General features: G+C 42.5%; 1 protein-coding gene and 2 long non-coding RNA genes across 3 annotated transcripts in view; all 3 read right to left on the bottom strand.

Annotated features, from left to right (window-relative positions):
- The window catches only part of LOC120741548 (zinc finger protein 345-like), a 42,063-nt gene extending 21,998 nt beyond the window's left edge, over nt 1-20,065 (bottom strand). The window contains exons 1-4 of the mRNA XM_040044527.1: nt 19,795-20,065; nt 15,735-15,931; nt 2,005-2,406; nt 717-1,679 (exon numbers count right to left, since the gene is read on the bottom strand). Of these exons, the coding sequence (XP_039900461.1) occupies nt 717-1,679; nt 2,005-2,406; nt 15,735-15,931; nt 19,795-20,065 (1,833 nt within the window). The remainder of the gene's footprint in view (nt 1-716; nt 1,680-2,004; nt 2,407-15,734; nt 15,932-19,794) is intronic.
- LOC120741288 lies at nt 5,944-8,667 on the bottom strand. The gene is made up of 2 exons (XR_005697589.1): nt 8,076-8,667; nt 5,944-6,034 (listed from the first exon to the last, which is right to left on the bottom strand). It is a non-coding gene; the product is annotated as an uncharacterized LOC120741288 (long non-coding RNA).
- On the bottom strand, nt 14,911-15,674 carry LOC120741286. Its single transcript, XR_005697587.1, has 2 exons — nt 15,333-15,674; nt 14,911-15,007 (listed from the first exon to the last, which is right to left on the bottom strand). It is a non-coding gene; the product is annotated as an uncharacterized LOC120741286 (long non-coding RNA).
- Nucleotides 20,066-20,460: the final 395 nt, after the last annotated feature.

The raw sequence follows: 20,460 nt of genomic DNA, 5'->3' as shown, positions 1-20,460 counted from the left end.
CTGAGAAGCTTTTGTCACAGTGTCTGCACTTGTATGGTTTCTCTCCTGTGTGGACTTGTTTGTGTGTTTTAAGCTTACTTGCAGTGGTGAAGGATGACCCACACTGATCACAGAGGTGCTTTTTAACCCCACTGTGAATCAGTTCATGTTTTTTTAACTCACTTGGTGTGGTGAAGCTTCTCCCACATTCTTTGCAGTATTTCAGTTTGTCTCCAGTGTGTCTATGTTGATGTGTTTCTAAGCTCCTTTCATGGCTGAAAGTTTTTCCACAGAGGTCACAACGAAAGTCTTTCCCACCACCACAGTGATGACAGGGTTGAGAACTGGATCCATCTGTGTCGCTCTGCTTCTAAACAAAGACACAAAGACAGTGTAAGTCAGTCCTTCAACATTTTTATCCTGAACGTCGCCTGAAATAAAGAGCATCTCTGCAGACGTCCAATTACATTTGACTGTTTCAGTTAACACACTCAGTTTACTGGGCTGCAATAACTACAATACTACCACCATAATACTACAGTAATACTAAAATCATAACTAACATGAGAATCTGAATAATCACTCAGAGCTGCTTTTCCATGTAGTAGAATTGCTAACATGCTAACACAGTTTAATGAGCAGAGTTGTTCCAAACAGTCAGGCTAAAATGACAAGATAACAATATAAATACATACCTCACAGTAACTGCACTTGTTGAGTCTCTTTCTGGTGTGGACCTGTTGGTGTTTTCTCAGGTGACGTGGAGCTTTAAAAGACTTCTCACACAGGTCACATTTATAAGGTCTCTCCTCAGTGTGGGTAAACATGTGTTGTTTTAACAGTGTGTGAGTGATAAACTCTTTGCCACACTCTTCACAGCAGTACACATCATGTCTGGTGTGAATGCGTAGGTGTGTATTTCGGTACCCTCTCTGGCTGAAAGTTTTTCCACAGATGTCACAGCTGTATGCCTTAATTCCAGAGTGGGTAACTAGATGACTCTGTAAGCTACCACTGTGAGTAAAAGCTCTGCCACACTGATCACAGTTGTACGCTTTAACTCCACTGTGAATGAGTTGGTGTTGTTTTAGGGAACCCTTCCAGGAAAAAGACTTTCCACACAAGTCACAGCTGAACGGTCTCTCTCCAGTGTGGATGACCTGATGCTGTTTTAGTGAACCCTTCACAGTAAACTCCATCCCACACTCGTCACAGCTGTATGCCTTAATTCCAGAGTGGGTAACTAGATGCTTCTGTAAGCTGCTACTTTGAGTAAAAGCTCTGCCACACTGATCACAGCTGTAGTTTCCTTCCATGTGTGTACGTTCATGAGAGTTACGACCATTTGACTGTGAGAAGCTTTTGTCACAGTATCTGCACTTGTATGGTTTCTCTCCTGTGTGGACTTGTTTGTGTGATTTAAGCTCCCATGCAGTGGTGAAGGATGACCCACACTGATCACAGAGGTGCTTTTTAACCCCACTGTGAATCAGTTCATGTCGTTTTAAGTCACGTGATGTGGTGAAGCTTCTCCCACATTCTTTGCAGTATTGCAGTTTGTCTCCAGTGTGTCTACGTTGATGTGTTTTTAGGGTGGCTTGCCGACTGAAAGTTTTTCCACAGAGGTCACAATGAAAGTCTTTCCCACCACCACGGTGATGACAGGGTTGAGAACTGGATCCATCTGTGTCGCTCTGCTTCTAAACAAAGACACAAAGACAGTGTAAGTCAGTCCTTCAACATTTTTATCCTGAACGTCGCCTGAAATAAAGAGCATCTCTGCAGACGTCCAATTACATTTGACTGTTTCAGTTAACACACTCAGTTTACTGGGCTGCAATAACTACAATACGACCACCATAATACTACAGTAATACTAAAATCATAACTGACATGAAAATCTGAATAATCACTCAGAGCTGCTTTTCCATGCAGTAGAATTGCTAACATGCTAACACAGTTTAATGAGCAGAGTTGTTCCAAACAGTCAGGCTAAAATGACAAGATAACAATATAAATACATACCTCACAGTAACTGCACTTGTAGAGTCTCTTTCTGGTGTGGATCTGTTGGTGTCGTCTCAGGTAACGTGGAGCTTTAAAAGTCTTCTCACACAGGTCACATTTATAAGGTCTCTCCTCAGTGTGGGTAAACATGTGTCGTTGTAACTGTGCATCTGTTGTAAACTCTTTGCCACACTGTTCACAGCAGTACACAACATGTCTGGTGTGAATGCGTAGGTGTATATTTCTCTGCTCTTGCCGGCTGAAAGTTTTTCCACAGATGTCACAGCTGTATGCCTTAATTCCAGAATGGGTAACTAGATGCCTCTGTAAGCTCCTACTGCAATTAAAAGCTCTGCCACACTGATCACAGCTGTACGCTTTAACTCCACTGTGGATAAGTTGGTGTTGTTTTAGGGAATCCTCCCTGGAAAAAGACTTTCCACACAAGTCGCAGCTGAACGGTCTCTCTCCAGTGTGGATGACCTGATGACGTTTTAGTTCAGCCTTCTCAGTAAACTCCTTCCCACACTCGTCACAGCTGTATGCCTTAATTGCAGAGTGGGTAACTAGATGCCTCTGTAAGCTGCTACTGTGAGTAAAAGCTCTGCCACACTGATCACAGCTGTATGCCTTAATTCCAGAGTGGGTAACTAGATGCCTCTGTAAGCTGCTACTGTGAGTAAAAGCTCTGCCACACTGATCACAGCTGTACGCTTTAACTCCACTGTGGATGAGTTGGTGTTGTTTTAGGTAACCCTTCCAGGAAAAAGACTTTCCACACAAGTCGCAGCTGAACGGTCTCTCTCCAGTGTGGATGACCTGATGCTGTTTTAGATGACACTTGGAAATAAAACCCATCCCACACTCGTCACAGGTGTGTTTTTTCTCTCCCTTTCTTCTGTGAGGTTTGTCGGCCTCCTGAGAGTGCTGACTTCTCGCTCCATGTTGGTCCTGCAGTGACAGAGATACAAACAGAGGCAGTGAGTGAAATGCAGTCGTGGAACAAACTCAACCTTCAAACTTCCTCCATTAACACTAGTTTTAAACCTGAAGGTGGAGTGTGGCACCAAACACCTTAAAGGTCTCTTATCCCCACCTGCTGGTAGTTCTAACACATTACATCCAACCTGCTGTTAAAAATAATTCATGACTGTTCAAACACTAAAATCATGTCCATCCCTCCTGATTGTGCACACACACACACACACACACACACACACACACACACACACACACACACACACACACACATTTTCTAGATTTATACATAACCATTCAGTGATAATAAATCCTATGTTTGTCTTATTAGCTGCTGACAAAATGATTGAACAATACTCCAGATGAGACATTACTAGTGCATTAATGACGTCTTTCACAATTGAAGAAGTGATACAGAAAGAGCATTTCATAGCCATAGCTATGCCTTGTCCCGTTTTCTTAAAAACAATCGATGTGCTGAGACCATGAAAGGTGGTGATTTATGGTAACGCCGAGTAGTTTAATCTGGGTGACGTGTTCTAACACTGGCTATGGAAAGACTCAGTTGTGGGCTGTTGACTAATCTGCTTCTAATTAACATAGATTTGGATTTAGATACATTTAAAATCATGTTGTTTTTACTTATCCAGTCAAACACATTCAGCAAATTTTGTTGTGGCATACCCAAGATTAAGCCAAGACATATTGCAGATCGTCAGTGAAAACTGAATAGAGAAGTGGAGCGAGGCAGCTGCCTTGGGGTAAACCGCAGTTCATAACTGAGAAATAACCATTACAATAAACCTTCTGCTAACTTTTCATCCAGCACAAAGCAGCTGGTGAAAATCCATAACATTTTAGTTTATCAATCAAAAGATCATCATTTATCAAATCAAATGCAAGAAAAATGTCTGATTGTAACCTGATGGTTTTTTTACATTAAGGAAAAGGCACCAAACATCAAACCAATTTAAGCCTAAACAGTAACACATGAAAGTAGAGCAGGGCGATATGACCAAAAATATTTATCACGATATACATTTGAAAATTTGTGATAACAATATAACTGACGATATAATTGACGCGAGACAAAATACTTTACAACTCCACAACTTTATTAGTGCAAAACACCCATCAATATATTTTCACTTAAACAAGCAGCTGTTTTTTTATGTGCATTAAAGTTATATAAAAATTTAACAGTGCAAATGCAAATTGCTTGCTGACAGTTTAACCAAAAGGATTTTCCAGAGGAAATTGGCCAACATTTGCTCCAAGGCATTTGTATTTTCACTGTTAAATTTTTATATAAACTTTAATGCACATAAAAAACAGCTGCTTGTTTAAGTGAAAATACATTGATGGGTTTTTTTGCACTGATAAAGTCGTGGAGTTGTAAAGTATTTTGTCTAGTGTCAATTTTATCGTCAGCTATATTGTTATCGCAAATTTTCAAATGTATATCGTGATAAATATTTTTGGTCATATTGCCCTGCTCTGTCTGTCACCTTCTGTGTTGAGCTCATTGTTTTCTCTGTAGTGGCTGAGCTGAGTCCAAGTAGCTGAAAATGTTCCTCTGCTGCTCCGTCAGACTCTTCTCCTCCTGCTGATCAGCTGGGACACAAAACAGATCTTTGTTAGGCTCCACAATGCACTGAAGAGTCAAAGTGTCTCATATATTCACCTGACAACAAAAACAACAAATTTTTGCTTCCCGAGGTGGGCAAACAGACACAAAAGGTTTGAGCACCGATACCAAATTTAGCAGTATGCAGACCAGTAGCAGGAGAGACTGAGGCCTGTTATTAGAATCAAATGCCCAGTGGGCCGACACAGAGATTTGCAGCGTTAAGACAAAGACAGCTATGTTTTATCCTGGAATACATTTATTTTACATTTTCTTGGAATGTTTTTCATTATAGCACTTTTACCTCCAACTAGGGGTGCAACGATACACAAAATTCACAGTTCAGTTCTGTTCGATACTTTGGTGTCACGGTTCGATATTTTTTCGATACAAAAAAAAAAAAAAAAAAAAGTTCACGCCTTTTTAATTAGTCATTTATTAACATTATAAATATATATTTTAACTCAAAAGTACAGTTTTTAAATTTAATGTTGCTGAAACAACAAAGTAATAAAAAACTAAATATATCTGATTGAGGAATCACTCATCTTTGGAAAAGAGAGTTTATTACAGAGAAATGTCTCTTTCCAAAATAAAAGCTATTCTATCCGCTTCTTCTGGGCTATATTCTCAGCAGCATATTAAACATATCAGGTCCCCATAAGGAGAATCATGTGCTAACGGCTGCCTAAATGACTCTGGTAAAGTTTGTGGCATGCGTGCTTGTTGTTTTTGTCTGCTTCCACTTGTCTTTGCACTAGGATGATGTCGGCATAAATGTGGAGTCATATTCGTTGTGTTCCCACTAGCGCTGTCAGCGTTAAACTCGTTAAAATGACGTTAACGCCATAACGCTGCAAATCTCCCTTAACGAGTTACCATGGATCGCCCCGTGCGTGGGGCTGGACGGCATCAACACGTTAACGAGCTAACTGCGATAACGCACTAGTTCCCACCAATTGAGCATTGCGTGGCACATCGGACATACTGTTTTACTTTTGTCCATGACGCGCTTACCATCAGGGTCATGCTTCACATGAACATCACGATAGTTTCAAACGCCAGATCTGGATGAAGGTGGGGGAGGTTCAATTTCGGGTAGCGTTGAGGCAGTTGCCATATTGCAACGAGCTTGGCTTCTGTCTTGCTAGCTTGCGCTGCGCTCAGTGGATCTGCACTCGATAGTGCAGCCTAGGCGGGGTAGTCGAACACAGATCTACTGAGCGCTCAACACAGACAGCATCGTTGGAAGAAAAGTTGATAAAACAAATAAAAGATTTTGTATTGTTTGATACATATGCATACCGAACTGAAAGCACTTTATCGAACGTATTTGTTTGTTTTGTTTTTTTAAAAAACACACTCCCTTCACCTCTTCTACATTCTTATGTTTCTCCCAGAGCAGATCTGAGGGGCAGCCCCTCAGTCATACACATATGCTCTCTGTTTTGCTGAATCTTTTATTATTCTTATGATTTACAGGGGGTTGTAAATGAGCTGTTTGATTTGACAGATTTGCTTTTTAGGAGATTGCAAATACAACTAGAACTATTAATTGAGACTAATTAAAACTAACCTGAAACTGAGGAGGTTTATATAAGGAGGAATTAAAACAGATATAAAGTGCATCCGCTCTTCGATTGCAGGTGTGACCATGAAGATTTTTGGGTACATATTGCAGGTGGTTGCTCATTATAGAATTGTGCTCAGCTTCATTAGGTAAAAGCTATATAAGGGGTCGATGATTTCGTTTGTGTCCTAATGATTTAGGTATGCCAAAATTCAAGGTTTTTAGACAATTTAGAGAACCAGTGAGGAGCATAACTAGATGATGACAAACTTGAGTACTACATTTAAATGGAAGTTGGAATTAAGAATGCCCAATTTGTTTGAGGTTTGTTTACTTTTATACACACACTGCAAATGTGCTTATAACGAGCTGGCACTTAGTCTATGAAGGTCAGTAGAGAACAACATTAGCTTATTAGGGGTAGGAAGAGAGGTGTGTTGGCTTTCTGTCTCTTGCAGAGGAGGGAACAGACACCAGACGAGGTCACAGATAGGTGAGGATCCTTCGCAGCGGAGATAGACACAGTGACGGCCGAGACACCACCTGGGTCCTAGGGTCATGGCGTTTGGGCTCCGGGTAGTCACCTCAAAAGGATGGGTCCCATTAACCCAGCAATAACCATGAAGGGGTGGCGGAAATCCAGGAACACCAGACCAACGAGGTTCGAGAGGCTCTGGGGCAAAAAGGGGGACACGTTCCGGTTTCTTTTTCTGGAGGATACACAGATCGTTGTTCGAAATCGGGGCAGAATAATCCCCTGATCTGTGCCACGACTGAAGGGTTGTCTAACCCCTGAGGTTGAAGAATGAAGAGGAGCGTCGCGCCAAGCAGCATTTGATTAATTCATTCCAGGCTCCTAATAGGCTAGGGCTCTAGTCTGAAGTAATTGATAGTTTAAAGGAATCGTAATCGTTTTGTACGTTAGTTGCATATTTTATACTCATAACTTGATACTCTTATCACGAAGTTTAGAGTAAAAGTAAAAGAGCCGGGGAACAGGGATCATGAAACTGTGGGGAAAATTGGAGACTAACGAGGATGTTGGGGTTGATAAGTGCTGTAACGTATTGGTTGAAGTTGTGCTGGCAAAGCCAGCACAAAAGGGGGGGGTTATTGAGGAAAACATCCCATTTTACTGTCACTATATATCATTCATAAGGTACTGTTATTATTTCATTATTACTTCATTAGTCCGCATCAGCTTATCATCAATATTATCATGTATCACTTATCATTTAGTAAATCTGCTACAATGGCATTCTAGATACAATACTCTATCAGTTAGTAAAGCACCAGTTTAGCTGGGGGTCCAGTCAGGCCGCAGTAAAAGTCATATGAGGACACTCAACTTTGGTTGGCCTGAACTCACAATATCACAAAACTACACACTCCCCACACCCATTCCATTGGAATGTTGTTAGAGCTGAGGCCGACTAAAGACAACCCCATATTTGGTTCTGGACAACGATTGAATACACTTACACAGAGTACACACATTTAAGTCCACACTACACGCACCTACATAGTCATGTAGGACACGCACACACTCATGGAGAACTGTGAGGTCGGTTCAGGACATGCTCTCTGTTTGACACACACACACAATAGACACGAATAGAGATACACACCACACACACACGGTTTTCTCCGAGTGCTGGACTGAGTGGAAACATCTGGAGGCCATATAAGGGGAAACTTCCTGAGTTCTGGGAACTGACTGATACTTATCATGTGACTTGACGCCATCATTGCAATAAAACCCTTGTGAAGAGACGGTTCGAGAGAAGATCGGCTCTTAAAGGCTTGTGATGCTCATCTTCCCCATATGTACATATGTATAATAAAAATCACTATTCTGACATCTACTTAGACCATGCAGTCGTTTGTCTTCTCCTCAAAAACTCGAATCATGACAAATCTCACCCTTAAGGGGTGGTCCCCAGGAGTTTCACAGCATGGTTTAGAACAGTGGTTCTCAAACTGTGGTACACATACCACTAGTAGTACTTAGTCTCTCTCTGGTGGTACACGGAAAATCTCAATTTCTTTTTTTAAAGACTAAACAATATGTAATTGTGGAGGTATGCAAAGATGACACAAGCGTTCCCGGGGCTCTTCTGGGAGAGAGGGTGGACCAGAAAACGTCTCCCTGAGCATGAGTCCTCTATAAAGAGCAGCTTATTGCCGGTGGTTGCGGCCGCTCCTGCAAGTGAGTAGTAACCCTTTGCAGCCAGCAACAGTGAATTGGTGAAGCCAGCTGTCGGAGGAAGACTTGAGTGAAGAGGAATCCGCCTTCATCTGTCTCTAGCAAGGACAGTGTGCTCTACATGAGCTCAAGAGCAATACCGTCACCCAGGCCCGAAAGAGAGGAGTTTCTCGGTCCGAGGGAGTAGCGCCGTAGACGTGGACAAAATTGTTGGTACCCTTCAGTCAATGAAAGAAGAACTGACCAGGGTGTCACCGCAGTTTGTCACACTGCGCACGCGCAAACACAAATGTCAGCGAAAAAGACGGAACAGCACATGTGTGTGATCTGGACACAAGCGATGGGAGCACAACTTGTAGAACTTTGGAAAGCTCATTCGAGCCTTTTCGATGTGGCCTCACAAAATTATCACGACCACAACAACCGTGAAAATAGTTGGATCTACACTGCTGCTCAATCACAGCTGCCTGATCAATGTTTTTCATTAGCAATTTAGCAAAGTTGATGGTGGCGGTGTGTCTGTGTGAGTGAAAGACAGAGAGGGAGAGCGAGCGACAGAACTTCTGTTATAACCTTCATTTTATGGACGCACAGTGTGAGCACTCAGGTCGCATCAGAGCATCGGGCCGTATAGTGTGAGACTCTGCACCGTGACCTATGAACTTCTAACCCCTGCGAGTCAACGTACAGTTTGAGTAGGAGCTGAATCGCGCGACTGAAAAAAATCGCAGTGTCTGCCCAGCATTACCCCACGTATACTACGCGATGCACGATGAAGGCCAAAATCGGGCCGATCGCCAAAACGGTCGCACGACTCAAAAATCGGCTCAAAATGGGCCAAAAATCGCACAGTGTAAGCCCAGCATTACACACAACCAGCTGTGGTTTCCTGTTTTGCTACACTCTGGAGAGCCTCGCCTTTAACGGTCTTCTCTCACAGAGAGCAACAGAAAGCGTCCTTCAGAAAACTTTGATAAACTCAAGATTGACTGAACTCAGTTCAAAGTTACCTTGACACTTACCTTTAGATGTGAGAGGTAGTGATGTGTCGAAGCTTCGAAGCGTGTCGAGTAATCTCGGGGGAATTTTTGTGAAGCGCGTATCGAGGCTCGCTTTGATTACGTATGCAGTGACGTTCGAGGCCTCGTGGGCAGTCCGTACCACGTGACTGATTCAGGAACTGGCTCGCCGGTTCGCGCCAGATTCGAAATAAAATGGGCAGCAAAACACAGCTGATTCCCTCATCACGCTGTGTTGTGGAATTGGATTACCTACGTGCTACACAGTCACTTGAGCATTTCTTCTTCGATGGAACCAGCAAGGAAGAGATTTTTTTTCTCTTCTAGTAAAGTATGCACACAGTAATAAATATCACAACTGATAAGTACCATAATATAAATAAACAACACTACAGATCCTATAATGTCTTTTAGTTTATTACAAAAGTGGAGCGCCACACAGTTTGTGTCATTATCCAGATGTACATAAGCATGATTACACAGTTACTAGGGGTGGGTTTTGATTATCGATTAAAATCGATTCTAGCTTGGATAACGTGATATTGATTCATTAAAATCCTGAATCGATTTTTAATATAAATTTATTTTGCCCCAAACGCCAGAATCTCAGGTTAAACTTCACTAAATTTCAACAACCACCAAACAGCTAAAACAGTAAATGACAGCAGATACACGTAGGCTATTATGCACAAAGACGTAAACACAAAGCGCGGACCCGCCGACACATCAGAATCAGTGAGATGTGGCCTTTCTCACCCGACGGCACGGACACGGTTAGGGCCGAAATCCGACAGCTCGCTGGTTCTGATCTGTCGGCGGGCCTTGTGTTTTACGCCCTTTTTGCGCTGATTCTGAAGCTGTAGGTTTTACCTCTCCAAACAATATTGACTGAACCAGCAGCAAAAGAAGATCCAAACTACGCTTCACATAAACATAGCCATGAATTCCCTCTGACTTTTGCTATTTTGCTTCCACCACGATAAAATCACACTTCATGCACAGCTCGTGGTCTCTCTCTGTACTCCAAGAACAGTTTCCCGTCTAAAAATCTGTTTTCTGCATTATTCGCTTGCTTGTTATGCACAAGTCTACCGTTGTTTACAGCGCTGTCGGTCGCTGTTTTTTTCCCTTTTACTTACTTCTGAAAAGAAAACCTGATTTCTGCTGTTCAGTAGGCTACTGAACAAATTTAAACTTTTTTAAATTATGCAAAATGCAAAACGCTTAGCCGTGTCTCTAAACCTCTGTAACTTTTCTCTGCTTCACTTCAGCAGCATCAGGTAATGTTCATATGTTGATTAATGGTTTTCTTTCGTTTTTGATCTACTGCAGAATATTTTTATAAAATCGTTTTTCTGTTTTAGCCTCAGCTACTTTGATACAAAGGCATCTGCTGTGATGCTTACACCTTCGATAAAGTCTTGCAAATCTCATCTTTCTTTTTATAGCTATAAAATTATGGAAATGTACTGATCCGTGATCTGAATTATAACATTTCTGACTGTCTGAGGCAAAATTTACCCAGATCGGATCGAATCGATTCTAGAAATCAGTGACGATACCCAGCTCTAACAGTTACACAATCATACCAAAACTCTGTCCTGATAGGTTCCACTTTCTCTTTTGTATCAGACATACTGAGACAATATTCGGGATAAATAATCATGAAAACAATTTATTTATTCAGTTTAGCGGTTTACACGTCACATCATTATAATCACAGAGCTTGTTTCACTTGAATCGTCCACTTGATGGCGAAGTAGAGCAAATGAATCATCACAATGCTTCGAACCATGAGTCGACCAGTTGGATGGAAAGCTTCAGTTCATCACGAGGCTTTATCTCACCATCACTAGTATTTTGGTCCTAAACCATTCAGAGCTTTATAGACCAGCATCAGAACTTCAAAGTCTATCCTCTGACGGACAGGCAGCCAGTGTAAAGACCTCAGAGCTGGACTGGTGTGGTCCACTTTTTTGGTTTTAGTGAGGACTCGAGCAGCAGAGTTCTGAATGAGCTGCAGTTGTCTGACTGATTTTTTAGGTAGACCTGTAAAGATGCTGTTACAGTAATCAAGCCTACTAAAAATGAATGCATGGACTAGTTTTTCCAGGTCCTGTTGAGACATCATAACAGTACTTACTTTTAAACGTTTACTCTTTGGCCGCTCCGCTTCCACCGTTTTTTTCGGCAAAATTATCCACACCCACCGCCGCGCTATGCAATCTGGGATATGTTGGGACACGAAGTCTACACCAACACATCTTTAAAATTCAGGGAAATGAAGGACACATTTGAGGGCCGCATTTCGAGCAGCCTTTGAATTGGAACAGCCGTCGTCGCGTTGCTGTGACGTAATCGGCCTTTAAGGCTGCAGACCCTGAATTGGGATACAGCCCAGGAGTGACATGTTTAGCCACATGTTCTCCTTAAGTTGCTGGCTGTCTGAGTGGTGTCCAAGAAACGATGTGGGCTTCATAGATGATTGGCAAATCTTCTGGAGGAAACCTGGTCTTGTTAGGAGAGACGGCATCCATCCCACTTTGGATGGAGCAGCTCTCATTTCTAGAAATATGGACACATTTATTAAACCCCCTAAAATATGACTATCCAGAGCTGGGACCAGGAAGCAGAGTTGCAGTCTTACACGCCTCTCTGCAACTTCTCTCCTCCTGAAATGACAGCTTCAACACATAATCTGTTAATAGACTATTAAATATTTCACTTTAATGTTGCAACTACGCAGTCACTTCTGTCTTTAAACAAAATATTTTCCAGTTACAGAAATTATGAAATCCAAACTAAAGTGTTACTGTTGCTATATGCATTTACTATAAATAATCGATGATGGTGCTGACATGAAGGAAGAGAAAGTTACAGGTTGCATCCTTTGAGTTTGTCTCTGTGCCTTTGGGCGATTTTTATGACAGATGTTTCTGTTCAATTCTTACATCAACTTTTCAAAACACAAACACTATTTTAAAGCTTTTAAAGAGTAAAATATTAATGATAATTATAATAACAGTAATAAAAACAAAAGCTCTCAGATCCATCAAACCAAGCAGCAGAGAGAACAACAAGTGAAGATAAAACTTTAACCTTGTAGACTTCATTATGTTCCAGCTGCTCTACAGACGCTGTGACCTCGAACTTAAGCAGGTCGTAAAGTATGTGCAGCTCAATAACTTCATAATTACACAGGGTCTAATTATGAAGTTATGAATTATGAAGAGCAAAGATATCCTCTAAATCAGCGTAGCACATGTGCAGCTGCTGGGATTCACTTAAGCATTCGGCTCGTCGCTGTTGCAGATTTTTCTCTCGCTGTTCTGGCTCACAGCGCTGCAAGCACAAAAATAAATATCCCCAAAGGTGTGAAAGGGAGCTAATTAGTAAGAGTATTGTTACTCTCCCCAGGAGTAGTCCAGCAGTAGAAATCAGTCCAATAACAAGGTGTGTAACATCTAGCAGGGTGACAGAAAAACCCAGGGTAACTTCTAAGGACCTCAACGTCTCTCTCACATTGCGTTTTTTAAACATGTTTCCATTTGTCACTTCAGTCTTTACTCTGAAATACAGGAAGAGAAATCATGGCTGAAACAGCTTCTCATGAAACCAGGGGTGTGGTCCAACAGTCAGTTTTGGTGAGGAAGGTTCCTAACTGAGAGAAGTGACCCAGAAGTATCTGTGTAGCAGCCACAATGAATCAAGATCATGAGCTTTATTAACTGATCAAAGTCTCTTCTTTCATCTTCTGTATTATTCAGTTTGCATTGGTAATGCCCATTATTGTAATGCTTTTTTAAGATGAGCAAAACTTTCTTTTACTTTGGGTTAGCTGGGATAAGTGATGGATGGAGGCAATTTTACTTCAGCCACAGAAATCCTAAACAGGAAGGAGGAGCAGAGTTACAGTGGATCACTATCCAGCAGGGAAACAAGATTTATTTCAATTTCTTGGCAAAGAGTGAGATTTACTAAGTGGGCAAATTAGGGTGATGACACTGTTCCAGAGTGATCTATTAATAGTGCACCAATTTACATTCAGAGATGCACGCAGCCAGTTCATTTCAGTATTAAACGGCTTTCTACCAACAGCAGCACAAAAACAGCAGATTTGATCATGGAGACACTGAATCTGCTAAACTAATTAAAACATTGTAAGTTCAGGTCTTCAGTTTACGTTTCTTTGTGAAAACAGCACAGCAAAGGAGACTCTGAAGTTTTGGTATAAGGGATAAATCTTCTGACCAAACCTGCTGGGACTGTGTGAGGTCCTGAGGCTAAGAGTAAGGATTTATCCACAGGAGAGCTGCGTTCTTACAAACCATCCCACTGTGTAAACCTGACATCTGTGGAACAGCTGAGCTGTATGATGTGTACAAGGACATTATTTACCATCAGATCCCGAGCCCTCCATGTGTTAATCAAGAAACTGCTGCTGTGCTACATCCATAAATAATGAATAAATTAGGAGCTGAAGCTAAAAGGACAGTTTATTTGTACCATCTTCATGTCAACACATTCAAGAACATCACAGATGAAAGAAACATTAAAAACTTCCACACTACACAAAGCAAGAAAAATAGTTTCTTCCTATATGTAGAAAAAAAAAACAAAAAACAAAAACATCAAACACCTCCAAGACTCTCTTTGAAAGAACTAAAAACCTTTATTCTCATGGTCCAATCATGAGTGAACTCCCCGATGAAGGCTTGTGTGCTAAAACATGTCAGAGTTTTAAAGGTTAAACATGAGTTTCCAAAACGTTTTGCTGGAGAACAATGAACTATTTGACTGAGTTTCAATTATTTACAGACGAGCAAAACCAGGACAGAGAAAAAAGGACAAAACTGACTCAGTAAAACGACAGAAAATAAGATCCCATGTAAATCTGTATTATGTAGAAGTTCAGCCCAGCAACCAGTTCAGTTCAACACAAGTTTAAATGATTCTATCTGAACTCTGTGGAGCCTGATCTCAAGCTTTTTGAGTCTGACACTGAAACCAGAAGATCTTTCTGTCTCTTCAGATTCACTGTGATCCAGTGATGGGAGTGATTTCAGCCCTGAGTGATCACGCTGATGTTTGCACAGAGCAGACAATGAGGTGAATGTTTGGGCACATTGGTAACAGTGAAACAGTTTATTAGTAACGTGGGATCGTTTGTGTTTGGAGTATGATCTGAGATTCCTGAAGCTCTTGTCACACTGGTCACAGCTGTAGTTTCCTTCCATGTGTGCACGTTCATGATTGTTACGATTACTTGAATTTGAGAAGCTTTTGTCACAGTGTCTGCACTTGTATGGTTTCTCTCCTGTGTGGACTCGTTTGTGTGTTTTAAGCTCACCTGCAGTGGTGAAGGATGACCCACACTGATCACAGACATACTTTTTAACCCCACTGTGAATCAGTTCATGTCGTTTTAAGTGATGCGATGTGGTGAAGCCTCTCCCACATTCTTTGCAGTATTTCAGTTTGTCTCCAGTGTGTCTACGTTGATGTCTTTTTAGGGTCTTTTGCCGACTGAAGGTTTTTCCACAGACGTCACAACGAAAGTATTTCCCACCACCACGGTGATGACAGGGTTGAGAACTGGATCCATCTGTGTCGCTCTGCTTCTAAACAAAGACACAAAGACAGTGTAAGTCAGTCCTTCAACACTTTTATCCTGAACGTCGCCTGAAATAAAGAGCATCTCTGCAGACGTCCAATTACATTTGACTGTTTCAGTTAACACACTCAGTTGACTGGGCTGCAATAACTACAATACTACCACCATAATACTACAGTAATACTAAAATCATAACTGACATGAAAATCTGAATAATCACTCAGAGCTGCTTTTCCATGCAGTAGAATTGCTAACATGCTAACACAGTTTAATGAGCAGAGTTGTTCCAAACAGTCAGGCTAAAATGACAAGATAACAATATAAATACATACCTCACAGTAACTGCACTTGTTGAGTCTCTTTCTGGTGTGGATCTGTTGGTGTTCTCTCAGGTAATGTGGAGATTTAAAAGTCTTCTCACACAGGTCACATTTATAAGGTCGTCCCTCAGTGTGGGTAAACATGTGATGTTTTAACTGTGTGTCTGTTATAAACTCTTTGCCACACTGTTCACAGCAGTACACATCATGTCTGGTGTGAATGCGTAGGTGTGTATTTCGGTTTCCTCTCTGGCTGAAAGTTTTTCCACAGATGTCACAGCTGTACGCCTTAATTCCAGAGTGGGTAACTAGATGCTTCTGTAAGCTGCTACTGTGAGTAAAAGCTCTGCCACACTGATCACAGCTGTACGCTTTAACTCCACTGTGGATGAGTTGGTGTTTTTTTAGGTGAGCCTTCAAGGAAAAAGACTTTCCACACAAGTCACAGCTGAACGGTCTCTCTCCAGTGTGGATGACCTGATGCTGTTTTAGTGAATCCTTCCTAGTAAACTCCTTCCCACACTCGTCACAGCTGTATGCCTTAATTCCAGAGTGGGTAACTAGATGCTTCTGTAAGCTGCTACTGTGAGTAAAAGCTCTGCCACACTGATCACAGCTGTACGCTTTAACTCCACTGTGGATGAGTTGGTGTTTTTTTAGGTGACCCTTCAAGGAAAAAGACTTTCCACACAAGTCACAGCTGAACGGTCTCTCTCCAGTGTGGATGACCTGATGCCGTTTTAGATGACCCTTCAAAGTAAAATCCTTCCCACACTCGTCACAGGTGTGTTTTTTCTCTCTCTTTCTTGGTTGAGGTTTGTCGGCCTCCTGAGAGCGCTGACTTCTCGCTCCATGTTGGTCCTGCAGTGACAGAGATACAAACAGAGGCAGTGAGTGAAATGCAGTCGTGGAACAAACTCAACCTTCAAACTCCCTCCATTAACACTAGTTTTAAACCTGAAGGTGGAGTGTGGCACCAAACACCTTAAAGGTCTCTTATCCCCACCTGCTGGTAGTTCTAACATATTACATCCAACCTGCTGTTAAAAATAATTCATGACTGTTCAAACACTAAAAGTTTGTATAGATTTATACATAATTATTCAGTGATAATAAATCCTATGTTTGTTTATTTGTTTATTCAAAAAGAACCCCATTAGCTTCCATGTTGCTCGTCTCACGTCAAATACTCACATAAAATATTATACAATAAAGTGGATTCAAGATATCCACATAATTTGGCTCTTACATCCACAGTGAGGTTTCACAATTGTTAAAACATAAGCAATCAATAATAATAATAATAATAATAATAATAATAATAATATCAACAACATTGAGACACATTGCACAAATTTCAAAAACAAACCATCTCTTACAATATTTACAACTAAAAGTTCTGTAAATCAGCTTTTAAATGTTCATTGAAGTTTTGAATAGTTGCTAATTCTCTAATTTTATAAGACAATTTATTCCACTTCAAAATTGCTCTAAATATAACAGTTTTACAAAAGTTACTTTTAACTCGAGCATTTACTAAATTGCAGTTTGTTGAAAACTGTGTAATATGATTATGTATTTCATCTGGATACTGCAGCTGAGCAGAAATAAATGTGGTGTGTTTAACAGAATTGCTTTCTTTATAACTACAAGTAAGCCATAGAATATTTTAGCCTGTACAGGAAGCCAAGAAAGTTGATTATACATTTTATCAATATTAGTGTAGTATGAACATCTTTTTTTTTTTTTTGCCTGTCCTGTTTGGCTCTTTTGCCATCAGAATTATTGTCTAAAGGCAAAGAAAGATGCCCAACGGATTTACTTTACCAAATTGACCATCCCAGCCTTGCCATAATGGTCCATTTGATTCACCTTTTATTGTTTATTTTATTTTCACTTGTTGAATACGGGACAGACTTGACTGGGGGAAAGAAAGAGAAAGAGCTGAGAAGAGGAACGGGGGAGAAGGGCAAAAAACAAAAACCAACAGAATGGGCAGAAAAAGAAGAAAAAATGCATATATCAATCACCTGGATCACCTGCTGAGAAAGAAAAAAGAAAACAAGCAGAAGAGAACAAGAGTAATAGAAAAAACAACATCACAATGATATATGGGAATATGACAGTAAATACTAAATGTTAAACATTATTGTGCAGCACATAAGATCAACAGAACACAGTGTGCTTTGAGGTAGGAGCCAAAAAGGGTGTAGTTTGTGTGTGTGAGCACCCGTGTGTACACCTGTGAGCATGGACGCGCTTGTTTTTTTTAAAAGGTTCCTTCATGTAATGATCTGCTAGACACAGCCCCGTCCTCCAGGGCATGAAGCAGGTGTGGAGGAGATCAAAACTCCAGACATCCAGAGGCCCCCAGAACACAAGAGACCAAGGAAGACCAACAGAGGGGCAGCCGCGCCACTGTCCCAGAAAGAGCTGAGGAGAGTCCCAGATGAGGGCTCACTCAGCAGCCGCGGAGCAGAAGCCAGGGGGGGTTGCAGTGACGCGCCCGTGAGCTCCGCCGGCAGCTAGCTGTGCCTGAGTGACCGAGCACCAGGCCGAGAGGCCGGGGGCACCCCACCTCCGAAGTGGCCCGAGCGAGCCCCAGGCTCCAGGCCCCGATAAGCGGCCGCCAAGGAGTGAGCTGGTGTGTACCTGGAAGCCCATCCCCAGACACAAAGAACCACCAACGCACCGACACCTGAGGGAGTCCGCCACTGGCAGGGGAAGTGGTGGTGAGTGGAGATAGGCCTCCAAACCTTGGAGGGCCTGAGATGTCCCCAGAGAGGTGGCGTCTGATACCCAACCTGACATATAGACACAGACATACAGGCACACACAGACACAAACATCCATTCCCACCCTCATGCTCTCATATGCACTTACTCCACACTCAACCAACGTGGAGACAGACATAAAGAGACGCTGTACACACGATCACACTCCCCAAGCGTACTCTACGAACCGGGTCTAGGTACCCTTGCCCCTGGAGGGGGGAACTGCACCCAGACCCAGGTGGTGTTACCCTTTTGCCTGCGGTGGGGAGAGGCAGACCGCCCCGACTCCGCAGCAGCAGGGAGGCCCCACACTCCAGACCGCAGTCGGACGGCCAACTCCTCCTTCTAGCCCCCCCGCTCCAGCAGGCCGCAGAGAACGGGGGTGAGAGAAGACTCCAAAACCTCCCTCCACCCGCTCATTGTAGTGTTGATGCATGTGTGTTCTAAGGTGCATTTAAAACCCGGGAGGGCATGGAGCTACCTGCCAGAGAGCAGCAGGTAAGCGCATGGTCCCTCCTGCTAGCCCTCAATGTCTACGTGTATTTAAAATTGAGAGGTGGGCAACGACGCCAGGGGTGAGGTGTACACCCTGATGGTAATTTGGAATCCGTGTATCGTGCCCACCCCCAAGATCCTATATGTATGTGTAATGAGAGTGTGAGTAATGTGAATGTCTAAGTTGTGGGATAAAATTGAGGCAGAGGCAGCCAGAAGGGGACAGAGGGGGGGGTAGCCTCCTCTGCACCCTGGTGACACACCCCTACTCCAAGGCCCTGCATGTGTGGGTGGTTGTGGTGGAGCGGGAAGAGGGAGGCAGCTGGAGATGGGGAGGGAAGGAAGGGAGGGGCAGGTAACCCCGCTGACCCCAGTAGGCACCCCCATACGGTAATACCGGTATAATGATGGGCAACAATAAGAAATTCAAATATTACGATAGAATATGGGTAAAACACGCATGCGCAGTGCTTTTGTTTTCATACTCACATGGAGGAAAAAGCATGGCGGCGACGGAGAATGAGAAGGGTGAAAGCGGATCGTTGAATGAAACAGATGAACCAGAATTGGTTTGTAAAAATGCTTCAACTTCAGTGGTGTGGAACTGGTTTAGCTTTCGTCCATCAGATACACAACAAAGCACTATTTGTGGTAGAGCATGCTAGCAGGCCGTCGTTATTACCGTGTTTTTTGGAAAATACGGCACACTTAAAATCAATCCTTTCATTTTTCTGAAAATCAACGGTGCCCCTTATAATCCTGTGTGTCTTATGTAGGAATTGTTGTTTACCAAACTGTTGTTGGAAGAAGTTGCTGTTGGAGGCTGTTTTGGTACCAGTCTTTATTCATGGCTGTGTTTTGGGGCAAAATTGTGAGTGAGCCCACTCCCTTGGATGAGAAGCAACCCCACACATGAATGGTCTCAGGATGCTTTGCTGTTGGCCTGACACAGGACTGATGGTAGCGCTCACCTTTTCTTCTCCAGACAAGACTTTTTCCAGATGCCCCAAACAATCGGAAACAGGCTTCATCCGAGAATATGACTTTGCCCCAGTCCTCAGCAGTCCATTCACCATACTTTCTGTGGAAGATCAATCTGCCCCTGATGTTTTTTTGGGGAGAGAAGGGGCTTCTTGCTGCCCCTCTTGACACCAGGCCGTCTTCCAAAAGTCTTCGCCTCACTGTGCGTGCAGATGCGCTCACACCTGCCTGCTGCCATTCCTGAGCACGCTCCACACTGGTGACACTCTGATCCCGCAGCTGAATCGTGTTTAGGAGACGATCCTGGTGCTTGCTGGACTTTCTTGGATGTGCTGAAGCCTTCTTAACAAGTATTGAACCTCTTTCCTTGAAGTTCTTGATGATCCTATAAATTGTTGATTTAGATGCAATCTTAGTAGCCACAATATTCTTGCCTGTGAAGCCATTTTTACGCAACACAATGATGGCTGCATGCGTTTCTTTGCAGGTCACCATGGTTTACAATGGAAGAACAATAATTTCAAGCACCACCCTCCTTTTAACATGTCAGGTCTGCCATTCTAACCCAATCAGCCTGACATAGGCTGTATCCCAATTCAGGGTCTGCAGCCTTAAAGGCCGCATTATAAGGCAGATTACGTCACAGCGACAGTGAGGCTGTCCCAATTCAAAGGCTGCTCGAAATGCAGCCTCAAATGAGTCCTTGATTTCCCTGAATTTTAAGGATGGGTCGGTGTAAACTTCATGCCCCAACATATACCAGACTTCATAGCGCGGCGGTGGATGTGGATAAGTTTGCCGAAAAAACTGCGAGTAAACTTTTAAAAGTGAGTACTGAATATTATTTCACTTATTTATGTGCAAATGTTGAATAATGAAGAACATTAAAA

The sequence above is a fragment of the Simochromis diagramma genome, unplaced genomic scaffold, assembly GCF_900408965.1.
Source record: "Simochromis diagramma unplaced genomic scaffold, fSimDia1.1 OVJJ01000602.1, whole genome shotgun sequence".
Classification (NCBI taxonomy): domain Eukaryota; kingdom Metazoa; phylum Chordata; class Actinopteri; order Cichliformes; family Cichlidae; genus Simochromis; species Simochromis diagramma.
The sequence above is the reverse complement of the archived record's forward strand: the minus strand, read 5'-3'. Positions and strand labels throughout refer to the sequence as shown.